Source organism: Nicrophorus vespilloides, unplaced genomic scaffold (assembly GCF_001412225.1).
Source record: "Nicrophorus vespilloides isolate i.1.1-1 unplaced genomic scaffold, Nicve_v1.0, whole genome shotgun sequence".
Classification (NCBI taxonomy): domain Eukaryota; kingdom Metazoa; phylum Arthropoda; class Insecta; order Coleoptera; family Silphidae; genus Nicrophorus; species Nicrophorus vespilloides.
The window spans coordinates 78,305-106,258 of NW_017099554.1; the positions used below are offsets into that span (position 1 = coordinate 78,305).

The 27,954-nt window shown below is 25.5% G+C and overlaps 1 protein-coding gene across 3 annotated transcripts in view; it reads right to left on the reverse strand.

Annotated features, from left to right (window-relative positions):
- LOC108564736 (TRPL translocation defect protein 14) overlaps positions 1–22,851 on the reverse strand; it is a 31,531-nt gene extending 8,680 nt beyond the window's left edge. For 2 of the 3 annotated variants that reach the window (XM_017923846.1, XM_017923845.1), the window contains exons 1-4: positions 22,679–22,851; positions 18,208–18,275; positions 17,894–17,931; positions 17,555–17,592 (exon numbers count right to left, since the gene is read on the reverse strand). In XM_017923846.1, the coding sequence (XP_017779335.1) occupies positions 17,555–17,592; positions 17,894–17,931; positions 18,208–18,275; positions 22,679–22,727 (193 nt within the window). In that variant the 5' untranslated portion in view covers positions 22,728–22,851. Of the gene's footprint in view, positions 1–17,554; positions 17,593–17,893; positions 17,932–18,207; positions 18,276–22,678 lie in introns of those variants that run through there. The other variant, XM_017923847.1, reaches the window with a different exon arrangement.
- Between the last annotated feature and the right edge of the window lie 5,103 nt (positions 22,852–27,954).

The window sequence follows — 27,954 nt, forward strand, 5'->3', positions numbered from 1 at the left end:
GTAACTGAATATTCGCAATCTTTATTTATTGCTTATTTCAAATAAAAAACATATCTTTATATTTTGTACACATTAGTCAAATGTATGCATTGGTATAATGAAACAATCTCTTCTAAAAACTATTGTATTTTCTTTTATAATTAAGCTAATTATTTCAAATTAAAGATAAAACTATGCGCTTTCCAAAGAGCCCACAGTCAGATCTGTAGTGTTCATCGTTCTCATATAATAAGCTGTCAAACTTTATATAATTTTTTCAAAAAATATTTCAAATTTTTCTTTTTCATTCCTTTAAACACTAATGTAATAAAAAAAATTATAATTTTACGTAATAACTTGAAAACTGTAAAACACATAAAATTTAGGATTTCTTCTACATATTTAAATTTTTGTAATTTTTTTTAATACAATTTTTTTTATCAATTCTACATAATAACTCAAACTTTTTATATACTTTATAATTACAACAAAAAGTGTCTTCAATTGAGCTTATTTTTTTTTGATACAATTACAATTACGTAATGACAATTAATATTTTCTTGAATACTTTCTTATTAACATTCAACAAATTGAAATTGCTGAAAACTTGTTTTTTTTTAAGAATTTCTGAGAATATTCCATATTTTTTCATGTTTGAAAAGATTTAAGTAATTTTCCATACAAAAACATCTTTAATTTATGGTAATTTACAGTGATTCATTGGAAGTGATTTGGAAACTTTGTTTTAGTTAAAAAATGTAAACAAAAATATTAAATTAATTTTTCAATAATTAATTTACATCGTAATTTTATCAAATTAAATTTGTCCTCAATTAACGTCCTAAAAAGGTCCTATTATAATTTTGTTAATTATTAATTAAAAAGATTAAATGAAAACGTTGTTGAATTAGTTTGATAATTTTTTTTTATAAATCAAAATTTCATTTAAAATTATCGAATTTCTCAAAAAAAAACTATTTTTTATACCAAATATATACTTTTGTATCAATGCAATTCTCGTATATTCTTTAAATCGAATTTACTGAAAACGGGAATGCCAACGGAATTAACATTTTTTTCCCATTCGACCTCGCACGATTTTTCGACCCATTCAATTTACGAACATGCAACAGAATCACACACACACACCCATTGGTACTTCGAAAAGATCATTGAACCTTAAAACACAGAGAAATCATTCTTGATACTTTAAAATCCGATCACGTTTGTGCAAAAAAAAAATAATCGAAAATTGCATAAATCTCAATTGGTTTTTATGGTGATTATAAAAACAGAACGTCCTTCGTGGGTTAGCTTAACAAACTGATCCTTGGGATCAGTGAGAGAGGTTTGAATCTTGGCAACGCATCAAACCCCAATTATAGACGGCGCATCAAAGTTCAAATCGGTATAAATTCGCAACGGAAACGAAAACGGATTAAGATTGGATAATCAATGATCACGTAACATCAGTTGACAATAAAATTGATTACGAGACAATCAATAGGTTACGTAATATCAATTGACAACAAACTTATTGCTATGACACATATAAACAAAATGGATTAAGAAAGAATTAATTAGGTTACGTAACATCAATTGAGAACAAGATCATTTCTAATACACTTAATCAAAACGGATTGAGAGGATGAGATAACCAATAGGTTACGTAACATCAATTGACAACAAACTTATTGCTAAGAAACATATGAACAAAATGGATTAAGAGAATCAATGGATTACGTAACATCAATTGACAATAAACTTGTTGCTAAGATACATAAACAAAATGCATTAAGAGAGAATCTGTTATGTAAGGGTTATGTAAGATCCATTGACAACAAGATCGATGCTAAGACACATAGATTAAATGGATTAACAACAAACTTATTGCTAAGATACATATAACCAAAATTGATTAAAGGATCGTCAATAGGTTACGTAACATCAACAAAACTGAATTAATACGTAACTTCACTTGACAATAAGATTGTTGCTCAGACACATAAACAAAATGGATTATGAGAGAATCAATAGATTACGTAACATCAATTGACACCAAGATCATTTCTAGGATATATAAACAAAATGGATTAAGAGGATAGGAGAGTCAATAATTACGTAACATCAATTGATAATAAACTTGTTGCTAAGATACATACGCAAAATGGATTAAGGGAGAAATAGGTTACGTAACATCAATTAAAAACAAGATCGTTGCTAGGACACATAGTCAAAACGAATTAAAACGATAGGAGGTTACATAACATCAATTGACAACAAACTTATTACAAAGATACATCAAGAAAATGGATTAAGACTGAATCAATAGGTTACGTAACTTCACTTGACAATAAGATTGTTGCTCAGACACATATACAAAATGGATTAAGAGAGAATCAATAAGTTACGTAACTTCACTTGACAATAAGATTGTTGCTCAGACACATAAACAAAATGGATTAAGAGAGAATCAATAGGTTACGTAACATCAATTGACAACAAACTTATTGCTATGACACATAAACATAATAGATTAAGTGGATTGATAATAGTCATTGCTAATCCACGTTTAATTAAAGAAAATTAATTAAACATATTTGCAGTTAATTCCATAACGATTTCATCTGAATATCATATTTGATAATTCCATATTTGTTTATATTTTTTTTTCGGGTTTGCTTTGACCTTGGACCGGTTGCAGCGCATGCGGTAATGTCGATGCGGCGGTTACGCAACGCCGGCTTCACGCACGCTCTCCTTGCGTATTATTTAATGAATACTGACAAAAAAACAACGTTTTGCGCGCAAATCGCACGAATCAATAATACGCATGTCGATATTGCAGCAGCAACAGCAGCAACGTTGACCTTGTGAATCGATAACGCTCGTAATTGCCATAGTTTTTTTTTGTTATTGTTAGGTAATAATTCGATAAACATTGTTCGGATTAGATTGTAAACTAACGCAAATTTATCACATTGTTAATTGCAATTTCTCTACTACTAGAGCTTAACTATACACAATAAGTTCAACAATGATCAACAATTTTACAAAAACGAATGATCTAAAAAGGATTATAAAATCATCTTTAGACAACATAAAAACGAATACAGTTTTCAGAGTTTTTTTATTCTAAAAATGAACTTATCCCTCGTTTCACACGGTACTTTGTTTACACGTTTTCGCTTTTACACGGTTCCTATGCGGTTTTTACACGGTTTTATATTTAAAAAGGATAGGTGTATTTGTTATATTAATTAGGTTTACATTAAAATTTAATGACTCAAAGACTACATTAACTTCATTGTACATTTTCATCATAAATTAACTTCTTACTTTATAATTAAAAATATACGTTACAAATTAGCAAAATTAAGCTAATTAATAAACTAATGAATTAATAATTAAGAAAATGTATGCGTGTATACAAAAAATGTATAGATTCTCAGAACTAGTTATGTGTAATAAAAAAAAATGCTCATTACTAGTTGATAATTAAAGAAATTGAAAATAACGCAATTTCATTTTTTTTGTCCAAAATATTGAAAATTTAAATATTTAAAAAAATGTTGTTTTTTTTTACATTATGATTTATTACTTAATAACAATACAGGATGTAAAATGTAATAAGAACATAATTTTTGTTATTGTCAATGGAATTTAACGAATGCCATCTAATTAAGGATAAGATTACAAAGTTTCTATCGATGTTTTCGTTGCTTAATTTTAATTTTAATAATTAATATACTTAACGATTACATAATCTTAATTGTCTGTTTATTAATTTAGAAATAAAAAATATATGCTCAAACGATTTACATATTATTACATCAAATTTCTAAACTTATTTAAATTTTAGTTTATAAAATGAAAAAATTTAAACAAAAAATTCAAATAACTAATTTTATTTAATTCTAATTTAGTTCAAATGTTTGTTTAATAAAAATTTTCAATTTCAATTATTAATATCTAATTAAAAAGAAATATTGTAAACGTATAAAATCGTTATTTTTTTATGGTTACGCTTGTAAAATTATGTATCGAAAAAGCATGAAAATAGCTAAATTGGAAGCACGCAATTTCGTAATCCCGATTATTCAACATTCAATTTGAATGCACGAAACGCGAAATCATATATTAATTGCATTGTCATGACAATATGATGATACGCTTTGATAATGCATCACCATGGTTACCAAATTGAATTTGAGCACTATACAACCAAACCAATGTGTTTATATATATAAAGGTTATTACATCATAGGACAAAATGACATGAAAGCATAATTGTATTATATAATACAATTGAATTGTTAAAAAAATCATAAAACTTAAATATTTTTAAAATATGAAAATAAAAATAATTTTGGGGGTCAATGATTCTGTAAATTTCTATTAAAAAAATACGAAAAAAATTGCTTTTAATGTCAATTATTGTCTTTAGTCTGTCAATATTGTTTATGTAAGTTAAATCGTAATAAGATATTGAGGAAATAAGATAAAAAGGTTTTCTAACACGTTGAAAGGATAATTGAGAGAAGCCAAATGTACTGAAAGTATGTCTTTTGCTTGTAAATATAATGTAAGTTCGGTACGTTAAAAATGTCTGTGACGTTCGTTCTCTATATTTTAGTATATAAATAGAATAGCAAAGTAAATTGCGTTTCGAAATAGACCAGAAATGAGCGAGAAAAAAAATAAATTTATATATGAGACGAGACAAAAATTTCTGACGTTAGAGCAATTGTTTGATAAGTGCAATAAATAAATAAAGCTTGAATGCACATTGTTATTCACTACAGGATAAAAACGCATATACGTCTTATCGTATTGACTGTGTACTTAATATTAGTCTTATCTGTGGAGACGTGTGTCTTTCGTATACATTTTCAAGATCAGATTTCGAAACTACTTAAGGTTAGGTTAACAATATTTGGATAGTTGTACTATATAAAGTATAGTTTTGACCCACTTTCAATTGAACTCATTCTTAGTTATTTATTGACTATAAAAAATTTTGTTTTCTAAAAAATATTTAAATTTGAATAAAAATACTGCAATTTCGTCAACTTACAACACATGAGTAATCTCATATAAAAATTTAAATAATTACTGATTATTACAAAGATGGAAATACTTAACAAACTAAACTAACTAAACTAAATCTGACTAACTAAAACAACTAAAACTTGTAACTAAAACAAATCTGATTCGAAATACTAATATCAACTATTTTTATTTTAGACAAAGATTTAAATACCAAAATTATCGATTTCATTTAAAGTTATTATTAATATTTTTTGGTACAAATTGTTGAAATTGTTTATAACAAAATGTAGAACTATTAAGATCTAATATTATTATTCACTTATAAATATCACGTCATCTCCTTATCAAAATATGTGAGGTTAAACGGAGGTGAATCCGTTGGTTTCAACCAACCAACAAATCTGCGTGCATTTTGAACAAACAATAACAAAGTTCGTCGGGGCTTTCTGACTGTACGTGCATCAAAAATAGATCCATTCCGTTATGCATCAACCAGAGCAAAATGTTTTCGTTTGCGTACATGCAAACTGCATAAATATACAACGAATCGCGAAAAGAAGAAAAATTCCAACCAGTTTTAGTTCTTTTTTTTTCTCCAATTACCTAGAATGTTTTACGTCTGCGTTCAAAACTCATTCATTATTCTTGTAAATTTAGATACCAGAGTTTAGTTGCAATTAGAAACAACTTTTCAATGAATGTAATAAGGTCATATATTACATAATTGCAATACTTATACGATTCTTGCTGTAAATAGTTTATTAACAAAAAATTGCTAAATTGATTTGTTTATATTTGTATTAAAATTATTATTTTTGTTAGTTGAATCCAAGATTGATATTTAAGAATATTTTTAAAGAATTTTAGAAGCAAATTCTTGTGAAAAAATCATATTTATAAATTGATTTTTAACAGCCTTAAGTACGGAATAGCAATCAAAGTGATAATTTAATTGTAAAATTGATATTTGAGAATATTTTGAAAGAATTTCAGAAGAAAATCTTTCAGAAACTAGTGTTTATTAATTGATTTCTAACGGCATTACAGAATGACATATTCTAAAAAAATAGTAGTAGAAACGTTTTTAATGTTTTTTACCAAATTGATTATCGTTTCTTCAGGTATGAATGGTAGCAATTATATTAGAAGATTAATTGAATTAGTTAGGAGGTTTTTTCTACTAAATAGTTCATGAACCAAAATATTCTTCAGGTGTAAATGGTAATAATTGTATTTAAAACTGTGTCATTTTGATTTGTAATTAAAGTAAATTATCAGAGGACAATAATGTCGAAGCAGCTGCGAATTTTTCTTTTGGCATAGATAAAAACGGAGGCGCGAGTTTCGCGGAGCTATTTTAAATATGTAACGTGAATATGTAATGATCTGTTGTGGTCTGACCTAGAAATACGTGCTTTATTTTTGGTATAACACTCGTGCTCAGTCGCATCTCTCTGTATTCGAATCAATGCTCATTCTAAATGAAGTGAAACATAAACTTCAGTATTTGCTTTATAGAATGTGATTCTAGTTTATATTTTGAATCGTGTTGAAGTTTAAAATAATTAATCTGTTTTCAACGTTTTAACCGGAAAAAAAATGTAATGAAACGTAACAAAACTACGTTTTTTTATACAAAGCTTGAAGAAACATTTACAAATAATGAAATTATTGTATAGCAAAAATATGAAATTTTCTTATACACTTGAATCCATTTTCTAAAATTAATGTTAATAAGAAAAACTTTTGATATCATAAAGTTGTTGATTTTTAGAAAATATCTCTATTTTTTTTTAATAATTAAGTTTATAAAATGTAATCGTTTGTTAAATATTCAGTATTTCCATCTTCGTGTTAACCAGCAGTTAAATATATCTTTTAAATAAGGTTCATTAATTTATTCATTATTTTATTATTATTTTATTTTCCTTACAAATTACAAATGTTTTTTTGTAACCAATGATTTCAATTTATTTTAAGTACGAGGTTCAAACATAAAAACAAACAAGTTCAATGTCTAACAAAATCCAATAAAAAGAATCCTTTCAAAAAAAACACGTTGCTTTCAAACCAATTCCTTTTGTGTTAATTGGAGCTTACATTTCATGTTATGCAATGCACATTATTTTCTTACTTAAATTAATGTTAAAAACGAAAAATTGTAATGGAAAATGCTCGAACGATTGTAATTAATTAACGTTGACATCATTTCTCCATTGTACAATATTGTTTTTATCCTTCGACAAGTTCAATGTCAATCAATTCCCATCGCCTTTCTCGGAATAAACCGTCGCATCGATTTATCCTATGATTATTTAATTTAAAACGTGATGACAGTTCTTAAACATGACCTAGACACATACACAATGTGATACTTTTTTTTAGGTGCAAATAATGTATATTATTCTGAATTATGTAATAGGTCCATCATACTTTATTTAATATCTCAATGTCTTATAATTTGACAAGTTGAATAAATGTGTCAATGTCACTAATATGTCCATGTCTTATAATTTAGCAAATGTGTCACTTGTCATTACTAAAATAAATTTATTTGATTTGTTTTATTATAAAATTTATTTTATACTGGATTTTTAATTAATCAAATTTAAAATGTCTAAGTTTAATAATAACATTTTTAATTGTCTTATACGAATATGTGTATCAATGTCATTATAAAAATTGATTTATTCTTATCAAATGTAAAATGTCAAAATTTGACAATACGTATGAATATATCAATGTCATTAATATGTCAATGAACCCTAATTTAACAATACTAATAAAGATGTCACTTGTCATTTTTAAAATTGATTTATTTTGTATATTATTTTTTATTTTGTATTTTATATAATTTATTTTAAACCAAAGTAAATAATAATTTTGGTTAATGAAATTTGAAATGTCAAAGGTTAATAATTTGACAATACAAATAGAAATGTCAATGTCATTAGAAAAAATGTTTTATTCTAATCAAATTTAAAATGTCAAAATTTAATAATTTGACAATACGTATAAATGTGTCAATGTCATTAATATATCAATGACCCATAATTTAACAATACTAACAATATGTCACTTGTCATTATTAATGTATTGATTTAATTTGTATATTATGTAAATTTTTAATAAATGAAATTATGAAACTTAGACATGTTTCATAATTTCACAATACGAATAAAAGTGTCAATCTTAATGTAAAAACTGATTTCTTTTAATCAAATGACATTTTCAATTGACTTATAAATTGATAATACGAATTGGTGTGTCAGACATTTATTTTAATCCAATTTAAAATATCAATTTTGTTAATTTGACAATGTGTCAATGTCATTACAAAAATATATTTATTTAATTTTGAATATCATATAAATTATAGCTACAAAATCTAAAAAGGCAAAGTTTAATAATTTGACAATACGTATAAATGTGTCAATGTCATTATTACCATTGATTTATTTTGTATATTAAGTAAATTTTTAATAAATGAAATTATGAAACATGTCTTATTTCAATCCAATTTAAAATGTCAAATTTTGTTAATTTGACAATACGTATAAATGTGTCAATGTCATTAATATATCAATGTCTCATAATTTAACAATACTAATAAAGATGTCACTTGTCAATTGACTTATAAATTGACAATACGAATTGGTGTGTCAAACATTTATTTTATTTTAATCCAATTTAAAATGTCAAATTTTGTTAATTTGACAATACGAATAAATGTGTCAATGTTATTACAAAAAAATATTTAATTTTGAATATCATATAAATTATACCTACAAAATTTAAAAAGTGAAAGTTTAATAATTTGGCAATACGAATAAATGTGTCAATCTTAATGTAAAAACTGATTTTTTTAATCAAGTGACATTTTGACAAATTGACATTATGAGGTGTGTCAATATCATTATAAACATTTGTTTTATTTTAATCCAATTTAATGTGTCAAATGTCAATATTTTACTCAAATGTCAAAGTTTAATAATTTGACAATACTTCATTCAAATGACATTATTTAATTATTAAAGTTGTTTTTTTAAGAATCATTATACAAATAATTGATAATAAATATATTTGGAGTAAACATCTTTGAGTTTATCAAAATAATACAATTACATAATTTTTCATTCAAAAAGTCTGATAATTAAAGTGATACAATTATTATTTTGTTTCCATTCATTAAATTTATGATAATTAAAATTTCAATTATATAAATCATAACTATGTATGCAAAGTATGAGACTGAGGAGATTCAAGTGCAAAGTATAAGTACTGGGAAGTGCTTGAAGTCACGGCAGGTTGCTCCTGCTCTCGCCCCGACAACTCACACACATCATCATTACTTGCAGACATCCGGCATTTAATGACGGTTTAATACACTCAGACCACGTGTAGTGCACATGCAAGACGAGTTCACCATCCGTTTCCTGCAATCTTTGTTCACTCCACTCTCGGCAAATTCGATTCAAATTGATTGAATAATCACAGGAAAAATCTCTGCACGAGAAAAAAAATAATTGCATCCACTATCATCATTTATACAGACTATGCCTTATCTACTGTTCTAATAAGTTAAGGCTACGATTTATCGCTTGCTGTTGTTGTTTTCTTACAAAACTATTTTGTAAACATGACTCAAATATTTGCAATAAATTTTTATTTCTCTTTTTTTATGTAGATAACATTATTTTTACACTTTTTAGAATACACAACAACAACACAATTACTCATATAAACTTCCAATTAAATTATTTATTAAACTTATGACAAATTGCATTTTTTTGAACTCTCTAAAACAATCAAGAAAAGTGCATAGTTAATTTTTTTTTTTTAATTATTTTGGGAAAGCTTTGAAAATTGACCGAGAGATAGCGTCTCACAATTATCCTTATTATAAATATTTTAGAATTTTTTTTCAACACTATTTATTGAAGATTTATTGACTGTTAAAAATTATAAATTCCGTTCTTTGTAGTCCAGGATTGTAGCATAATTTGAAAATAAACTATTTGAATGAGTAATTATAATTTGGACAAATTTAAAAATATTTGAACTTCCCGCCTTTTAAAACAAAAGACATCCACGGAATAATATTTAGAAAAAAATCTACAATTTTTGGAATGGAAATATTTGTAAGAATTACTAATACATTTTAAGCAGTAATTGTTCATCAAACTCTTCGTCTAATATTTGAATTTCATACAATAAGAAACTTTTTATTCAGCCGTCAGATGGCGTTACTTAATTTTATATAAATACCAACATTGTATTACGTAATTACGTAATTTAAGTATAAAATGTTATAAGACTTATTAAATAAAATTATAATTAAAATTTGAATAAAAAATGTAATTAAATAAAATTCTCATAAAACTGGTTTAAATTAATATGTTCTGGATTGATATAAAAAGCAATTTAAAATAGATTAAAGAAATTAATTAATTATAATCTTGGCATTGGATTAAGGCACACTTTAAATTAATCCACTCAACATTGAGACTTTATATTTATAACTCTTGATTTTTTTTTTGTTATCAAAAATTTAAATATATCAATCCTTGTACTGCTGTGTTATTTATAAATGAACGTTATCAATGCATTTTATCGCGAAACATATAATACTCGAAGCGAAATTCGTTTACACAAAACTTATGTATTACTCGACCCAATTTCGCTTTGTAGTACTTTTTTTCTAATTTTAAATATCGTTCCGCACACAGACCTTGTCCTGTAACCTTGTTACGTAAACAAGTTCCGCGTGGTTTTATGCTAGAATCGTATCGGTTTTCTATTACTACAACTGATTACACGAATGAATCATTTGAAAAATGTATTAAATTTGAACAAAAAAAAATTACAATTATTATTTCTCTATCCATATTTTTGTTAAATAAAACTTTATTTAAAATTATTATTTACAAATATTTCTTGAATTCTAATTTGGATCAAATGATTAAAAATTTAAAGAAATAGTGAGATTGTCCACTGTGGACATGAAATTTTCGTAAATTTGAAAATCGTCCAAACTTTATTCCTTTCAACTTCTTTATGCTCAAAACACATTCCAAATATAAATTCACATCTTTTATCCTTTATGAGCAAGTCCTGTGGACTTAGTCATTGGATTTTCCCATAAGATTCCAAATTTCTTATTCATATTTTCAACTATTTTTAAAATATTTATAAGAAAATACGAAAAGTTCAATAGAAATGTTCATTAATTAGTGTTATTATTGCTATTTAATAATTACTAATTACAAAAACAAATTTAATCTTGTGCAAAATAAAATTCTCTGTTGATTTTTGTTGTATAAAAATAGAAAATAAACGCTTACTAATCAGTGTTATTATTAGTATTTGGTAATTACTATCAACTTTGAATGAAACGAAGTAAAGAAAACAAAAAAATCTACTTCGTCGTAATAAATGTAGGAGGGAAAGGTCAATAATCTAAATTCGTATATGTCGGGCAATTAAAATGTCTAAGATGGAATTACGAAACGCTGTTATTTGTGATCCAAGATCGTAGCTATCCTTTCCATTTATTTCTGTATTTAAAAATAATCTATTTGAATTTCCCGCATTTTGTTCAAATCAAAACACAACTTCAGTATATGTGTAATTGTTATTTTGTTTTGGTCCTATTGGTCCTATTGTTTTGTATAGTGAATATTGATAATTTAAAAACAAAACATTTGAATTTACCGCCTTTCATTAAAATAATCACAAATAAATACAATTACAGTAAAGTTGTGAAATTCTGTTATTTGTGGTCCAAGATTGAGAAAAACGAATTATTATAATTTAGACAAATTAAAAAGTATTTGAATTTCCCGCCTTTCCTTTAAAACAAAAGACATCCACAGAGTAACAAAATGCTGCTAATTATAGACACAAATCTTAAGTTTGTTTATTAACCCTTAGTTCTATTAATTATTGAAAAGATATTATTTGAATTTCCCGCTTTTCGTTCAAAACAAAAACAAGCAAGCGTGGTGTAGGTGTAACAAGTAAGAAACACGTGAGCCGACAGAATTACGCTCTTCTGTCGAGAACATCCGACCGACAACCAAAAAAAAGTTATAGAGAACCTCGTGAGTGAAATCGCGTGACGTCTTTTGGCAGCATTAAAATACATTTTCCGCTCAAACAATTCGCGAAAAAACAACGATCATTTATCTTTTTAAATACGCAACAAACGATAGGATTTTTCCTTAGTGCAAAAAAAATTCCCAACTCACACAAGAAAAAATAGGGAATTTCCTTAATCCAAACTGCACTTGATTTATTATCTTAGAAACGTTTAGTTTAATCTATTTCCAAATATTGAATAAATAATCAATATTTGATTTAAGTAAACAATTTTGTATTAACACGTAATATTATCCACAGTTATGAAATAATTTTTGAAGTTTTTGCTACAAATATTATTAATTAAATGTAGCAATAATTATTTTTTTTTTAATAATTATGTAATTTAGTGGTAAAACTGTATAAGAAAAACAACTTTTTAAAATATTTTTTACTTCTGCAAAAAATTTCGTTTTGCCAAAAAAATAATCTTAGCAAATATTGAAAAAAATAAATATATAACATCAATGCTAACTGAACTATTCAAAATCCAATTCGCTCCTACACTTGAATTACCGAATTCCTCCAATCAAATATTGACTTTTCTATAATTTCGGTATGCACAAATCAGTTTAACGTCGACGCTGTAACAAATCTGTTTATCTTCGAATTCCGCACGTGCAAAAAATTTTGCTCTCAAAACACAATAACAAAATAATTAATTTTCTATACTCATTTAGAATTAGTTTTACAAAAGCTCATCTTTCTTGTAGATGTAATTAATATTAACTTAATTAAAGTAATATTGCATAATTTGTCAATAGATGGCGTTTTCACTAAAAAGTGAAATAATGTTTTTTTCTATAATTTTCTTCTTAATTGAAAGTCTGTTTATTTGTCTACAAAAGTTATTGATAATCTGTGATGAAAACATTTGAATTCTTGAAAAACATAAACGTAATTGTCTGTAGAATACACAAGAAAATTGGCGGCGAAATTTCGATAAAATTAATAAAATTCATTGACATAGAATTAGTTCGTATTTCTTGTAGATAAAATTATATCAACCTAATCAAATTGAAAAAAAAAAGCTCTTTAATAATTGCATAATTTTTGAATAGATGGCGTTTTCACTAAAAAAGTGAAATAATGTGTTTTTTGCTACAATTTTCTTCTAAATTTGAAGTATGTTGAAGTATGTTTATGTTTTTTTTTTAAATGAATTGATAATCTGTTTGGAAAACAGTTGAATTCGTGGAAAGAAGAAACGTAATTGTCTGTAAAAACGCGTAGAAATCTATTTTTGCACAACAATTTTCTAGACTGTTGGCGGCGAAATGTCGATAAAATTAGACGGATTCATTCAGAAGGAAGAAAAGATACGATTCATTAAAAGGTCGTTACAATCGACGCGGATGCGCCGGGTTTTACCAATGTGTTTCCCTCGAGCGAAGAAGTGTAGTGCCAATAGATTTTGCATATTTGCCACGTAATGAGAAAAGGATAAATTGCGAAAAATTGTGCGATATTACGAAACTCATTTTTCCTTGACTGACATAGACAATGGCATTCAAATAAATTTTCGATTCGTCCTCGAGAATGACAAAAAAAATCAACAAATATACGAGAAAAGAAAAATTATAAAAAGGATTCTATTTTGATTATGTAAGGTATTTTGATTATAGTTAACGTTCGCATATTTATTTTTGTCTATTTGTGTTGAAAACTGAAATTCCACTAATCACATTGAACTTTGGACATTGTCAATACATCTTAATTACGTGACAAGTATTGACTAGTATTTGCCAAGTACTTGTTAAGTGCGGCAATTCCAAATCAAGTTACTATAAATGGTTACAAATTTTAAGTTGGTGCACATACTACAAGCAATTTTTTAAGTGATCAAATACATATACTTGACAAGTATTACGTAAAGTATAGCTTTTTTACCAAAAGTTGAAATAAGTTACAAATCAGTTACTTGATAAAAAAAAATAAGTTGGTACACCTGCCACAAGAAATTTTCCAAATTACCAATGACATATACTTGACAAGTTACTTAACAAGTATTATGTAATGAATAGCTTTATTTTAACTAAACTTTGTTAAGTACAAATTAATTACAGATCAAGTAACTAAATGTAGTTACAAATTTAAGTTGGTACACATATCACAAACAATTTTCCAATACTTGACAAGTTACTTAACAAGTAGTATGTAAAGTATAACTTTATTACAAATTTCATTTAAGTTGCTATACAAGATACAAATTTGCCTAAGTTACCAAATACATATACTTAACAAGTAATGCGTAGATCCTAATATCATTTTAACCAAACTTCTATAAATTACTTTTCAATAAATATTTGAATTAACAAAAATACTCTTCAATAAACAAAATATTTTTAGCAACAAAATTACAATGTTTTTGTTATTTTCAATTTTAAAAAAAATGTTTTCTTTTGTATAAATATCTTATAGAAATAGCTTTTGCAGTTGGCACTTCTTCAACCCTAAAAACAAATTCCCTGCGTATTTCGGTTGGCAACACATCAAACAAAAGAGTGGAAAGTTCACTTTTCAGGGAATACAGGAATATATTTACGAAATAGCTGCAGTAAATTTAAAAATAAATAATCACAGTATATTTTTTCGCAAATTCATGTCCAAATGCAAACAAACATTGGATAATCTAGTCAATTTATAAACATATAATCATGTAATAATTGTTAGTATTACATATTTAATACAATAAAGTTTCAATTGGTAATTTCTAAGCATTGCAATATTACATAATCTAGTATGTGTTATGATGATTGTGCCTCGTGTTGGTAATTTCACTACAGTTTAAATTATTAGAAATTATTTCAATTGGCACCACTTCAATCCGAAAGTGGAGCTTCTTTCTTATCTAAATAAAACTATTATACGTTGTTCTGCTTTTATAAATAGACACAAAATAGGTTGATTATGATATGTACTATTCACATTCAAAAAAATATTTATATTTTTGCTCTACTCAAAACACAATTTCATGATGTAAAAATTATAAAATTATAATATAAGACTTTTATCAATATTTTCAGTTCTTTTCAGGTAATGAGATTTAATCATTCCATCGTCATATGTTTTTCAGTCAATATTTTCAGTTCTTTTCAGTTCATGATGTTATTTTCATCAACATGGATTTTTCAGCCAACATTTTCAGTTCTTTTCAGTTGATGAAATGTAATGATGTTATTTCCATCAACGTGAATTTTTCAATCAACATTTTTAGTTCTTTTCAGTATTTGTGATTTGCAGATGTTATTTTCATCATTATTCAGTCAGCATCGTCAGTTTTTATCAGTTAATGAGATTTAATGATGTTATTTCCATCTACGTAGATTTTTTAGTCAACATTTTCAGTTATTTTCAAATAATGAGATTTGGTAATGGTACTTTCATTAATATAGATTTTTCAGTCATTATTTTCAGTTCGTTTCAGTATTTGAGATTTAATAACGTTATTTTCATGAACATTAATTTATCAATCAACACTTTTAATTAATGAGATTTAATGAAGTATTTTACATCGACATACATATTTCAGTCAAAATTATCAGTTTTTTCAACGACTTAGATATTTCATTCAAAATTTTCAGCAGTTTTCTGTATCTAAGATTTAAATATTTTATTGAAATAAACATGAATTTTTCAGTCAATTTTTTATACTTTCAGCATCTTAACTTGAATAATGTTTTTAAAATAAACAATAATTTTTCAGTTAAAATTTTCAGATATTTTCAGATTACATCCAAAAACAAGACACAAAACAAATTTTAAAAGTGCTTAAAATTCAAGATGATTATTTGCCAAATTATTCAATAGTTTCTTGGCAAAACGTACACTTAATGAGACAAATCATTAGTTTTAATATAAATCACATTATTATGACAAATTTTACGTACTTGCACTTATTAATAAAGATTATTATCAGACAGATCATTATTGGACTAAGATCAAGAATTCGATTATATCAATAACACAAAATCGTTATATAATCAAAAATTTCATCAAATTTCAAAATAATAAAAAGATTATATAGATTTTTTTTAAATTATTTTATAATCAAAATTTTTAAATCGTTATTTTTAATTGAAATTTACCAGATTGTAAAAATTTAAAAAAATTATTAAATAACATAATTATTACATTCAATTTTGAAGATATTTAAATAATTTACCCTGAACTAAATTAATTAATCAAAACACGTTTTCGTGATTAACAATAGAAATATTTATTATAATTAGCTTTCATTGTGATTCGTTTTCATTCATTCATGAATTACGATATGAGATATTGATGAATAATCAATGATTCATTCAAGTAAGCAGACACTCCTACCAACACTACGAAGATGCGACGTTACGCACACTCCGGTTTATTTTTTTCAAATAAAGGCGCGAAAGCTCCGGTTACGTAACCGCCGGGCAATCTCAAATGTCAGAATCTTCTGTATTTAAATGAATATACATATATATTTACTTATGTGTGCGTGTATATATAGATAAAGTGGAAGAGAAGGAAAGAAAATGAGAGAAGTTCGGTCTACGTGCGGCAATTTCTGGCCTCATGCCCAAAGCCTCCGCCGATGTGTTTATCCTGGCATACGATTCGATTTATCGATAACATTTATAAATCAATTCTTAATATCCAATTATACGAATTACATTCAACCTTCGTTTTGTTAAATTCAATATTAATTTGCGTATCCACATACATTACAATAACCATCTGAAGTTCGTGGCCCGCGGGCCAAATGCGGCCCACGATGAGTATCTTAAGTAATGTAACGCTTTGTAAGACATCCTCTTAACCATTTAATTTGACATGTTTGCATTATTAAATTCATGAATTTACTACTTTGTGCATAGTTTGTACTAACGTTTCTTTAAATGCAGCTAATAAAATAATTTATACAAATTTTGTAAATTGAACATAAGTTTTCACTTTACAAAATTCCTAACTTTATGTATACCTAAGTTTGTAAAAATTTTCACCTTTACAATTTTTTTTACTTTTTTACTTTATATAAGTATAATCAAGTTTCTATAAATTTTGTATAATCATTTCTTTATAAGTTATAAGAATTCCCAACTTTGTCCTAAGTTTGACTTAATAATATTGGTATAGGATTTGTATTTACAAGTGACTAATTAATAATACTTAATTATCAAAACATTCAGAATTTTAATTTTTATAAATCAAAATTTTCAGTGTCATTGTTTTCACTGTTATATAATGACAGTTATGTCAGTAACAGTTCTTTATGACATATGACAGTTTGTTAAAATTCTATTTTTTGTCATTTATTTTTTGACATCTGTTTTATTTGTCACTTTTGTCACTTTTTTTTATAATTATTTTTCAGAAATTTAAAGTGTATAGAAAATTGACTCACCTTCATCTTCATTGAGGTCACTGAATTTGACGCCGCCACTGCAATCAGAAACATTGAACAATATTATAGAAATTTGCAAGGAAATTCAGTTGAAGTTATTACTTTTTTTTTTAAATTAATTATTAACTTGACGTGATTTTTAACATTAAGCTCAAACGCTTAATCAAAAGATAAGAAAAATCGAAAAGAAAAACAAAAAAAAAAGAGGAAGAAAACAATAATAATATTTAAAGAGAGAAATTCTCCAATAATTGAATAATTCGTAAGAAAAGTTTGAAAATTGACTAATTTTTAATTTTTTTTTGGTTTGTTTTGTATTACCGTAATTAAAATACCTACCTGAGTAGTACACTTGCGGTCTCAGGTACGCGGAATACCTGCAAACAAGGATGAAATGCCAACAATGTTCAAACGCCCCCCAAATCCAAATAATATCACAATTATAATAAAAAAAAAATAAACAGAAAAAAAATTGCAAAAAAAAAATAAATCTGACAGTTCTGAAGTTCTGATCTGATTGATTCAAAAAAGAATTTAAGAAAACTATAGTGAATTCCAGATAGTTGAAGTGTTTTTTTTTTCTATATTGATATTCTGGTTACCTTCTCATCACCAAATTTGAATAGTTATTTAACAATTGGTTCTTTTCTTACCTTCCATCCTAAGTTTTCGAAGAACGTGCATAGGCGGCTCTGACCTGTAGTTTTTCCACCACAGGGACCTAAAACAACAACAACAACAAAAATACAATCATCGTTTTCTTATATAATTCATTAATTATTGTTATTATTTGTATACAGTAGTTTCCGCTTCAAAGATATTATGATTATTGTTAGTATTGTAAGACTGTGTATAGGATAGGTTAGATTAGGTTACATAAACATCCTCATTGGAATTGGATTATGTGTAGACTCGGTGTCGCCTTTGGAATCTGAAACTCGTCGTTAATTGCGACATTGTGAGATGATGTGTAGCAGACACGTGATTCGTTATTTGCTTTAAGCTATAAACAAATATGTTTGGTCTCAGTTAACAAGTTCATTCGAATTCGCATTTCGATTATTTAAAAAACAACTCGTATACTTTTAGAAACATATTTAGTTATGAAATTAACTTTTTTAAACAACAAATCAATTTATTTAATTAACAATTATCATAGAAAAATAATTCTTTAATTAAAAAGTGAAATAATGCATTTTTGTCATGATATTATAATAAACTTTATATAGATAATAAAAGAATATATAAACAGTAGTAATGATTGTAACAAATTGGGTTATGTCAAAAATTAATGACATTTGACATTTAACGTCAATCATTGTAATAAATTGAGTTCTGTCAAAAAATAATGACATTTGACGTTTAACGTTAAAAATCGTAATGAAACAATGGAATATTTGACAGATTAGAAAAGTTTAGCATTGATTATAATTTTCTGTATAAACTTTATATACATAATAAAAGAATAAATAAATAGTACCAATCATTGTAACAAATTGAGTTCTGTTAAAAATTAATGACATTTGACATTTAACGTCAATCATTATAATAAATTGAGTTCTGTCAAAAAATAATGACATATGACGTTTACGTGAAAAAATGTTCAACAGTTTAGAAAAGTTATAATGCTTAAATTGATCATAATTTTCTGTATAAACTTTAATTTATTAAATAAAATACATAATAAAATAATAAATAAGTAGTAGTGATCATATTGTTAAATCATTACAAAAAAATGACGTAGGTAATTGTGACAAGTTGAGTTCTGTCAAAAAAATGAGAATTGACTTTTAACGTCAAAAAATTGTAATTTTTGTCAATCTAATTTTCTGTATAAATATTATATACGTAATAAGTAGACACTACAAATAAAATTAATATAACTGCCGACATAATAAGAAAAAAATAATTAAAATGACAGGTAATGTTAACAAGTTGACTTCTGTCAAAGAAAAACGTCATGTCAAAATTCTGTCAAACAAAATAAACTTGACAGTTTATAAAAGTAAAGTATCTATGGTAAAAACTTTCTATTATAAAAATTCATAATATTATTAATACATAAAATTGCTTAAAAAATTGTTACTAAAATACTGAATTAAGTATAAAAAATCGAAATTAAATTATTAATTTTTCAATAATTTAATTATATTTTATAATTATTTCAATATGAAACAAATGCATGTAAAAATTTAGCTGTTTTGTGAAGTTTCATATACAAAAATATATCAACTGAAATAAGGAAATTGTATTTAACGATAACAAATTATTACTATCAACAGTTTCCGCACATTCTGTTTCATTTTAATATGTCATTCGTTAAAATTTTCCACAAACTTTTTTTTATCTAATTTATTAAATTATAAATTACCACAAAATTTGTATAAATATATTTATTTACACAGAATTTCATTAAGTGAAAATTTCTAAAAGAGACATAAAAATATTCAAATCAAATTAAACTAAAAATATAAATATTCTCGTTTTGTTTTGTTTTTTTCTTGGTAAATATTAAATTTTTGCACTAACCACAATTAAATAATTCATAAACAAAACATCGATGTAATAAAAAAACAACGACGCAAATGTAATATAAATACTTGTAAACCAAAACAAACAAATAAATATCAACCTACATCCAGGAAACGTAATTTGTTGTAATGGATGAATGCCAAAAAAAGCGTAACGTAAAGTGTGCATGATAAATTACTTTAAAAAAGTCAGAAACATCGTCAATCAAAATTTGATGTAAATATACACGAAAAGTCACGAGATTTACATTAATTACTGTTTAACTAGGAAATGAATGTAATTAAAGTTAATGCATTTGAACGTGAATTTCCATTATACACTTATGTTGCAATTTCGTTATCCTTCCTTTACTGAATCAAATGCGCAACACAAGGCTACGACCATTTCACTACGAAGGTGTTGATTCTAATCGCGTGTTGGGGAAATTAATACATCCAGTTTAAGACGTGATATTTTACAAAACAATCGTTGCTCTTTCATAGAAACATTTTAAAAACAATACATTTTTAAAGTTTTTTTTTGACTGATCAAAGCTGAATTCATAATAACAAGTTTTTCTCCAATTCCAAGTAATAGCCTCTACTTAATTTTTCATAAACTGCCAATCACTTAATTGAGGACATCCTAAATTCAAATATTATCTAATATAACCATTAAATATCAATTTGACAGCTGTCAAATTTGAACGTCAACCCTACATTCAAATATTATATAATTTAATCAAAAACTGTCAATTTGACATTTTTAAAGAGTTTTTGACTAACTTTTTTTTTGCAACAAGTTTATATTTTTTTTAAATATATCTCTATTTCAAATACTGGCCTCCACGTACATTGTTTAACTTTTCATAAGCTGCCAATCACTTGATTGAAGACATCCTAAATTCATATATTATCTAATTTAACCAATAAATCTCAATTTGACAGCTGTCAAATTTTAACGTCAGCCCTACAATCAAATATTATATAATTTAATAATAAACTATCAATTTGACATCTGTCTATTTTTAACGCCAATACTATTTATCTGTCAACTAAGTAAATAGAGTAAATAAAAACAACAAATTAACGTCAAAAAACTGAATAAAACATGTCAATAATTACTTGAACCACGACACTCTGCATTCAAATATATAATTCAACCTAAAACTGTCAATTTGACACATGTCATTTTAATACGTCAAATCTGTATTTAAAAACTTTCAATTAAATATCCTTCATCTTTAGTTACGAATAATTAATAAAAAAACTAATGTAAAATTTTAACAGAAATACTAAAGACGATGATTAAAAAATCGTGTTATGTAAGTGAGAGAAATGTACATTTGTAAAGCTTTGTATCAGAAACGTGTTTGAAATAAAGGCGTAAGAACAGATGTCTCGTAACCGAAAAGGTTTTCTTTCATGTTCGGTATGGGGAATTTCCAACCGCTACCTGTTCCAAAGTTACTGAACCCAATCAATTTCCAGGAAAGTTTCATACAAAATTTTCCATTCACAGCTTCCAGAAAATTATATTCACATTTGCGAATAATTCCACTAACTTGCAAAACTTAATTATTTATCTGACAAGTTATAACAAATTAAAGTTAAATTTTAATGCATTCAAACACTTAATTAATTACGTAATTAGATAATTAGCTTAAAATTTAGATTTAAAATGTATTCGAATTATTAAAGATGGGAAATTATGACAGAACAAAAAACTAGTTTCAACAAAAAAAGTTGAAGATAATGTTATCTAATTTTACTGTATTTTTACGGGATTATATTTGAAAATTCCCGTTAGAATTGATTGATATAAATTATAAAATTTTGATTATTTCAAAATAACACAACATAACAGTGAATGAACTCAAAATTATCAATACAAATACGTAGTACAAATTTATGCATAAAAATAAGTAAATTTAAAAAAGTGATTTATTATATTACTAAATATAAAATTAAAGAAAATTATTGACTAATTAGAAGATTAAAAAATTACTAAATAATAAATTATAGAAATTTACTAAATACTTTGCACTAACAACCCTAGGATATGAATCGACTTGGAAAAGTCTACTAAATATCATTACTAAACTAAGTTAACTAAGTCTATACCCATAACAATTTGAAAATCATGGAATTATAAGTTGAAACGAGTTGTAAAATTTGTCTAAATATTATTGCGAACGTCAGAAAAGTAAATAAATTACATAAAAAAAATGGAATTCTCAATGTTTATTTTGTCTGCTTATGAAACTTATCGCTGCAAAAACGTACTTATCATCAACATTTATCAGTCCACTCTGGACCATCCAATATTTACATTTAACTTTCGCAACGGCGATGTTGTTATTTTTTTTTTTTGATCGAAGTCACTCTGAATTACGCTTTTCTCTATATAGATTGGATGAGAGTTTGAAAAAAGAAATGAACAGCATGTCGGCAAGTTAACCTTGCCGCTAAATAATACACGCTGAGTATTTTGGTGGAAATAGCACGTGAATGAAGGATTTAGATTGTAAAGTTTTGATGTAGCGAACATTTTTGAGGTTGACAATTCGAACGTTATGCGTATGTAATAAAACGTGGATTGTGGTTGACTTACCGCCTGTGAGCACGAGTTTGTAGACCCGTTTTTCCTGGGGCTTGTCCATGGTGGTAGCTGCTTCCACTGATGATAACTTGACAATTGTCTTCCGATGTTGTTCAATTATTTTTTTTTTTTGGTTTTCTTTAAAATTTTCGAGTACTTTGTGTATTGTTTTTTTTTGTAGTTGTAAATGAATGAGAGAGAGAGAGAGAAAAACTAAATTTTGGTATTGATAATTATTGTTTTTTTTTGGAGAAAATTTTGATGGTTAGTGTGGTGCAACCCGGATCAGATCTGCAGCAGTTTAGGACGCATGTCAAATGTATCAGAGATATTTACTGGACAGATGATAGCTCATGATGGACATCTTCGCGACGGCGAGTTTGTATGGCTGTGGAACACGCGACGCAACGCGCGCGTGCTAACGTAGTTTTGGAAAAGGAAACTTATCGCTCTCGGGGTTATGGTGAATCGACCGGTCCTAGGAGCACTTAGGATCGGTGGTGGGGGAATTGTTACGCACGCTCATTGGTCGTGAATGAACTGTCACTTCTTGATCACCACCTACCGACCGTTTTTCGGGTTGCACCTTTTCGCTAGGACAAAAATATGTGCGTGTGCTTTTTTCTTCTTTCGCATAGCAAAAACGAGGCAACCTGTCAGAGGAAATCGATGTGTCGAATCGAGATGCGCTTCTACGTCGCGACGTCAGGTGGAGCTCGATCGGTTTTCATCGATAATCATCGGATTATCCTTTCCCGCCACGCTTTCGAATCCTTCTGATACTGGGTGACCCAACAAATTTGATTGTGATACTAGTTTGTTTTTAACAATATCAGTTCCTAAATTCTTGAAATTGTCAAAAACGACAATTATCAATAATAAATCAATTTTTTTTTATATAATATGTATAGTTAATTAATTATAAAATAAATATTTTATGAGATGCCAAGAATATTTAGATACGAAATTTGGATTTTTCATAAAATTTACCGAATCCGCAACGCTAGATGAATCAATAAATTAAACTATAAAATTTAGTCTTAAGATTGTCGAAAACTTGAATCAATATATTTTCATTGCAATCTTTTATATTCGTATAAATTCTTTTCAACATAAAATTGTCTTAAGTTTTATTATTTTATATAATATATATCATTAAATAATTGCAAAATAAATACAAAAAGCTACAAAATTTAGTATTAAAATTGACAAAATCTTAACTCACATAACGATTTTACAAAAAATATCAATATATTTTAATTTGAATCTTTTACATTCGTATAAATTTATTTTCATTTAAAATTGTCTTAATTTTCAACAATAATTTGTTTTCTTATAATATGTATAGTTTAATAATAACCAAAATAAATATTTTATGAGATTTCAAGAATATTTAAATATGAAATTTGTATTTTTCATAAAATTTACAGAATCCACAACGCTAGATGAATCAATAAATTGAACTATAAAATTTAGTTTTAAGATTGTCGAAAACTTGAATCAATATATTTTCATTGCAATCTTTTATATTCGTATAAATTCTTTTCAACATAAAATTGTCTTAAGTTTTATTATTTTATATAATATATATCGTTAAATAATTGCAAAATAAATACAAAAAAGCTACAACATTTATTATTAAGATTGACAAAATCTTAACTCACATAACGATTTTACGATAATTATCCAATACATTTTCATTTGAATCTTTTACATTCGAATAAATTTGTAAATTTAAAGTTGTCTTAATTTTCAATATTAATTTGTTTTCTTATAATATGTATAGTTTAATAATTGCAAAGTAAATATTTTATGAGATTTCAAGAATATTTAGATTTAGTTTTATTATTTTATATAATATTTATCGTTAAATAATTGCAAAATAAAAACAAAAAAACTACAAAATTTAGTATTAAGATTGACAAAATCTTAACTCACTTAACGATTTTACGATAATTATCCAATACATTTTCATTTAAATCTTTTATATTAGTATAAATACATTTTCATTTAAAATTGTCTTAATTTTCAATATTAATTAGTTTTCTTATAATATGTACAGTTTAATAATTCCAAAATAAATATTTTATAAGATTTCAAGAATATTTAGATATGAAATTTGAATTTTTCATATAATTTACTGAATCCACAATACTAAATGAACCAATAAATTAAACTACAAAATTAGTCTTAATATTATCAAAAGCTTGAATCATATAACGATTTTATATTCTTTTAAATTCGCAAAAATTCATTTTCATCTAAAATTTTCTTAAGTGTGCTGTATATTGTATGTACGATTAATATTCTTTTTAATAAAAGTTTTATGAAATTAAACTCTTTGGTACATTTTTCAATTTTTTTTAACATAAACTAATTAACACAGTCGTTATCATTGTTAAGAAAAACAATTTTGATGCAAACATAAATACTTTTACTATGACAAAAATTTTATTCAAAGTTGTAGAAAGTTTAATTTTGTTAAAAAGTTAGTAAGCATGATATAATACCAAAATATAATATTTCATAAAGTTTCAAGAATAATTCAATTCAGATTTGTAGTTACATTACTTTTCATTTCCATTCAAAGTTCACTTAATTTTTTATTAGTCTACAGTATTTCTCTACTTTTTTGCGAAACAATCCAACATTTTTGTTTGTAGTAGTTCTACGATACAATAGTTTATAACATTTTTTGACGTTTTGACACAAGGTGACAGCTGTCATTTCGTCAAGATGGCAACTGTCATTTTTGCTATGTATGACAGCTATGTATTATATAATTGATTGGAAAATAAATACTATATAAAGTCTTTTGTCCAAATTCTGACTAACAATACATTCGAATTTTCAGTTCAATAAAAAAATATACTTATTAATGTTTTAATCTTTGAAGTTTTCACAACTTTTACTTTTTATATAAAATAATTAATTGCAAATTTGAAGAAAAAAAAACAATATTCATACAAGTATATAATACTTTTAGTATAACAAAAAAATGGATAAAAACAATAAACTCAATTAATTGAATTTCTCATACTTTAAAATTAATTTATATATAATTTGTGTTATGGTTAATTATTTGAAAAATAAATATTTTCTAAGGTTTCAAGAATACTTACATTTGCAGTCTTATAAATAATTAACAGCAATACCTCGCATAATGCGTTTTCGATCGATCGAATTTTAACTCAGTGAAATAAAAGTCCTCGATTAGTCCGGATTCAAACATCGCGATAACTGATTACCCGCACTATGCGAAGTTTCGTTGTACTTATTAATTTTTAAACTTCCTTAAAAATATCACATCTTGTACTTTCTTGTATCAATATAATTTCAATATTTTAAACTACTTTATTTGTAACAATTAAAAATTAATTTAAGTTTCTTGGTCAGATGTTAACTATTCAATTAGTATTATTATTTTTATTTTTGTAGTTTATAATTAATAATAAAAAGAATGTATTGAAGTTAATTTTTGGCCAATAAATTGTAATCATAATTATTTGTTCACCTCTATAATTTTTTGATTTAAGATTAAAATAAATTAATTATATACTAAATATTTAAGTATTGTACTTAATGATTAATTAAACAAACAAAAAAAAATTAAAGAAAATTTTTCTTTTTTATATTTTTAATTTTCTTGTGTTATTTGTTGAATTTTATATTTAATGCAAAATCAATTCGTTTGTTTATTTGTTAACTTAATTAATATTAAAATGATATAAAAAAAACTATTTTATTATAATTATATCATAATATAATCGCAATAAAGCTTCAACCATTTTCTGAAGAAACAAACAATCTCTGATTCGCCGAAATGCCAAATATCTGAAGACCAATTAAATTCATCTTCAAGCGCGATTCGATTTCAGCGATGCGAGACTCCTCCTATTGTAATCTTTTTGCGTGCTTTTGTGTTATTTTTTTTGTGTTGTTGTTGTTTACAGTTCGCTTTTGAAGTATTTGCATTTATTTTTTTATGGAGCAGCCAACTTTGTATTCTGCAAAGGGACGCAGAACAAAGTTCATCGCAAAATAATAAATGCAAATCAACAATAAATTTGTTGACTAAATGTAGGTTATGTGTCGCAATTAAACTTACCTTTTAAAATTGATTATGCTTACTAAACTTAATAGGGTTTAACGATGAGTTCGAATAAAATTAGTCGATTCAATTGAAACTCTAAATATAAACAGACTTTGTAGTAATTAGTAGTAATTGGAATTATTGATGAACATTTTAATTAAGGATTTTTGTAGTAGTTTTCATAAAAAGTTAACGATTCAATTAAATTTATTTGGATGTTCAAAAATGTTGTATTTTTTATTTAGCAAATAAATAGATTAATAATTGCATTTGAAATGTATTGACATCTACAAACTGTCAAAATTGTTTCAAATTTGAAATTGCAAGTCTATTTTTTTTGAAGACATAATTACTAAATCTAAGAATATTTTTTATAGAAATAAACTTTAATTTAAAATTGAATTTAATGTTTAATAACATAAACATCAAAATTAAATTAATCTTGATCATATTGACAGCTTGTCAAAATCTTGTTGAATTGTTAATGTCAAAATGATTATCAAATTGTTCAATGTCATACAAGTTGTTGAATGTCAAATATATTTGGTCTTTATCGTTCTTCTGTAATCAATTGCTGAAATTGTTCGCTTTATCTAATTTGAATATACTATTAGTTTATTAAACATAAACTGTTTAATGTCAAACAAATTGTTCAATGTTAAACAAATTTGTTTTTTTACAGTTTTTCTGTTTCAATTATCAAATTTGAAAATAAATTGTTTTCGCTTGATCAAGTAAATTGTTGAATGTCAAATAAACTATCTAATGTCAAACAAACTGTTTAATGTCTAGCAAATTGTTCAATGTCAAACAAATTTGAACCGTTCATCTGTTTCAATTGTCAAAGTTGAAAATAAATTGTGTCGGATTTATCTAATTTGAATATGTTGTTCAATTGTCAATGTTAAAATTATTATCAATTGTTCAATGTTTGTATGACAATGTCGAACAAATTTGGTTTTTACCGATCTTCTGTTTCAATTGTCAAAGTTGAAAATAAATTATGTTTGTTTTATCTAATTTGAATATGTTGTTAAATTGTCAATGTCAAATTTTTTATCAATTGTTCAATGTCAAACAAATTGTTGAATGTCAAATAAACTGTTTAATTTCACACAAATTGTTGAATGTGAAATAAATTATTCAATGTCAAACTGTTTAATGTCAAACACATTGTTGAATGTCAAACAAACTG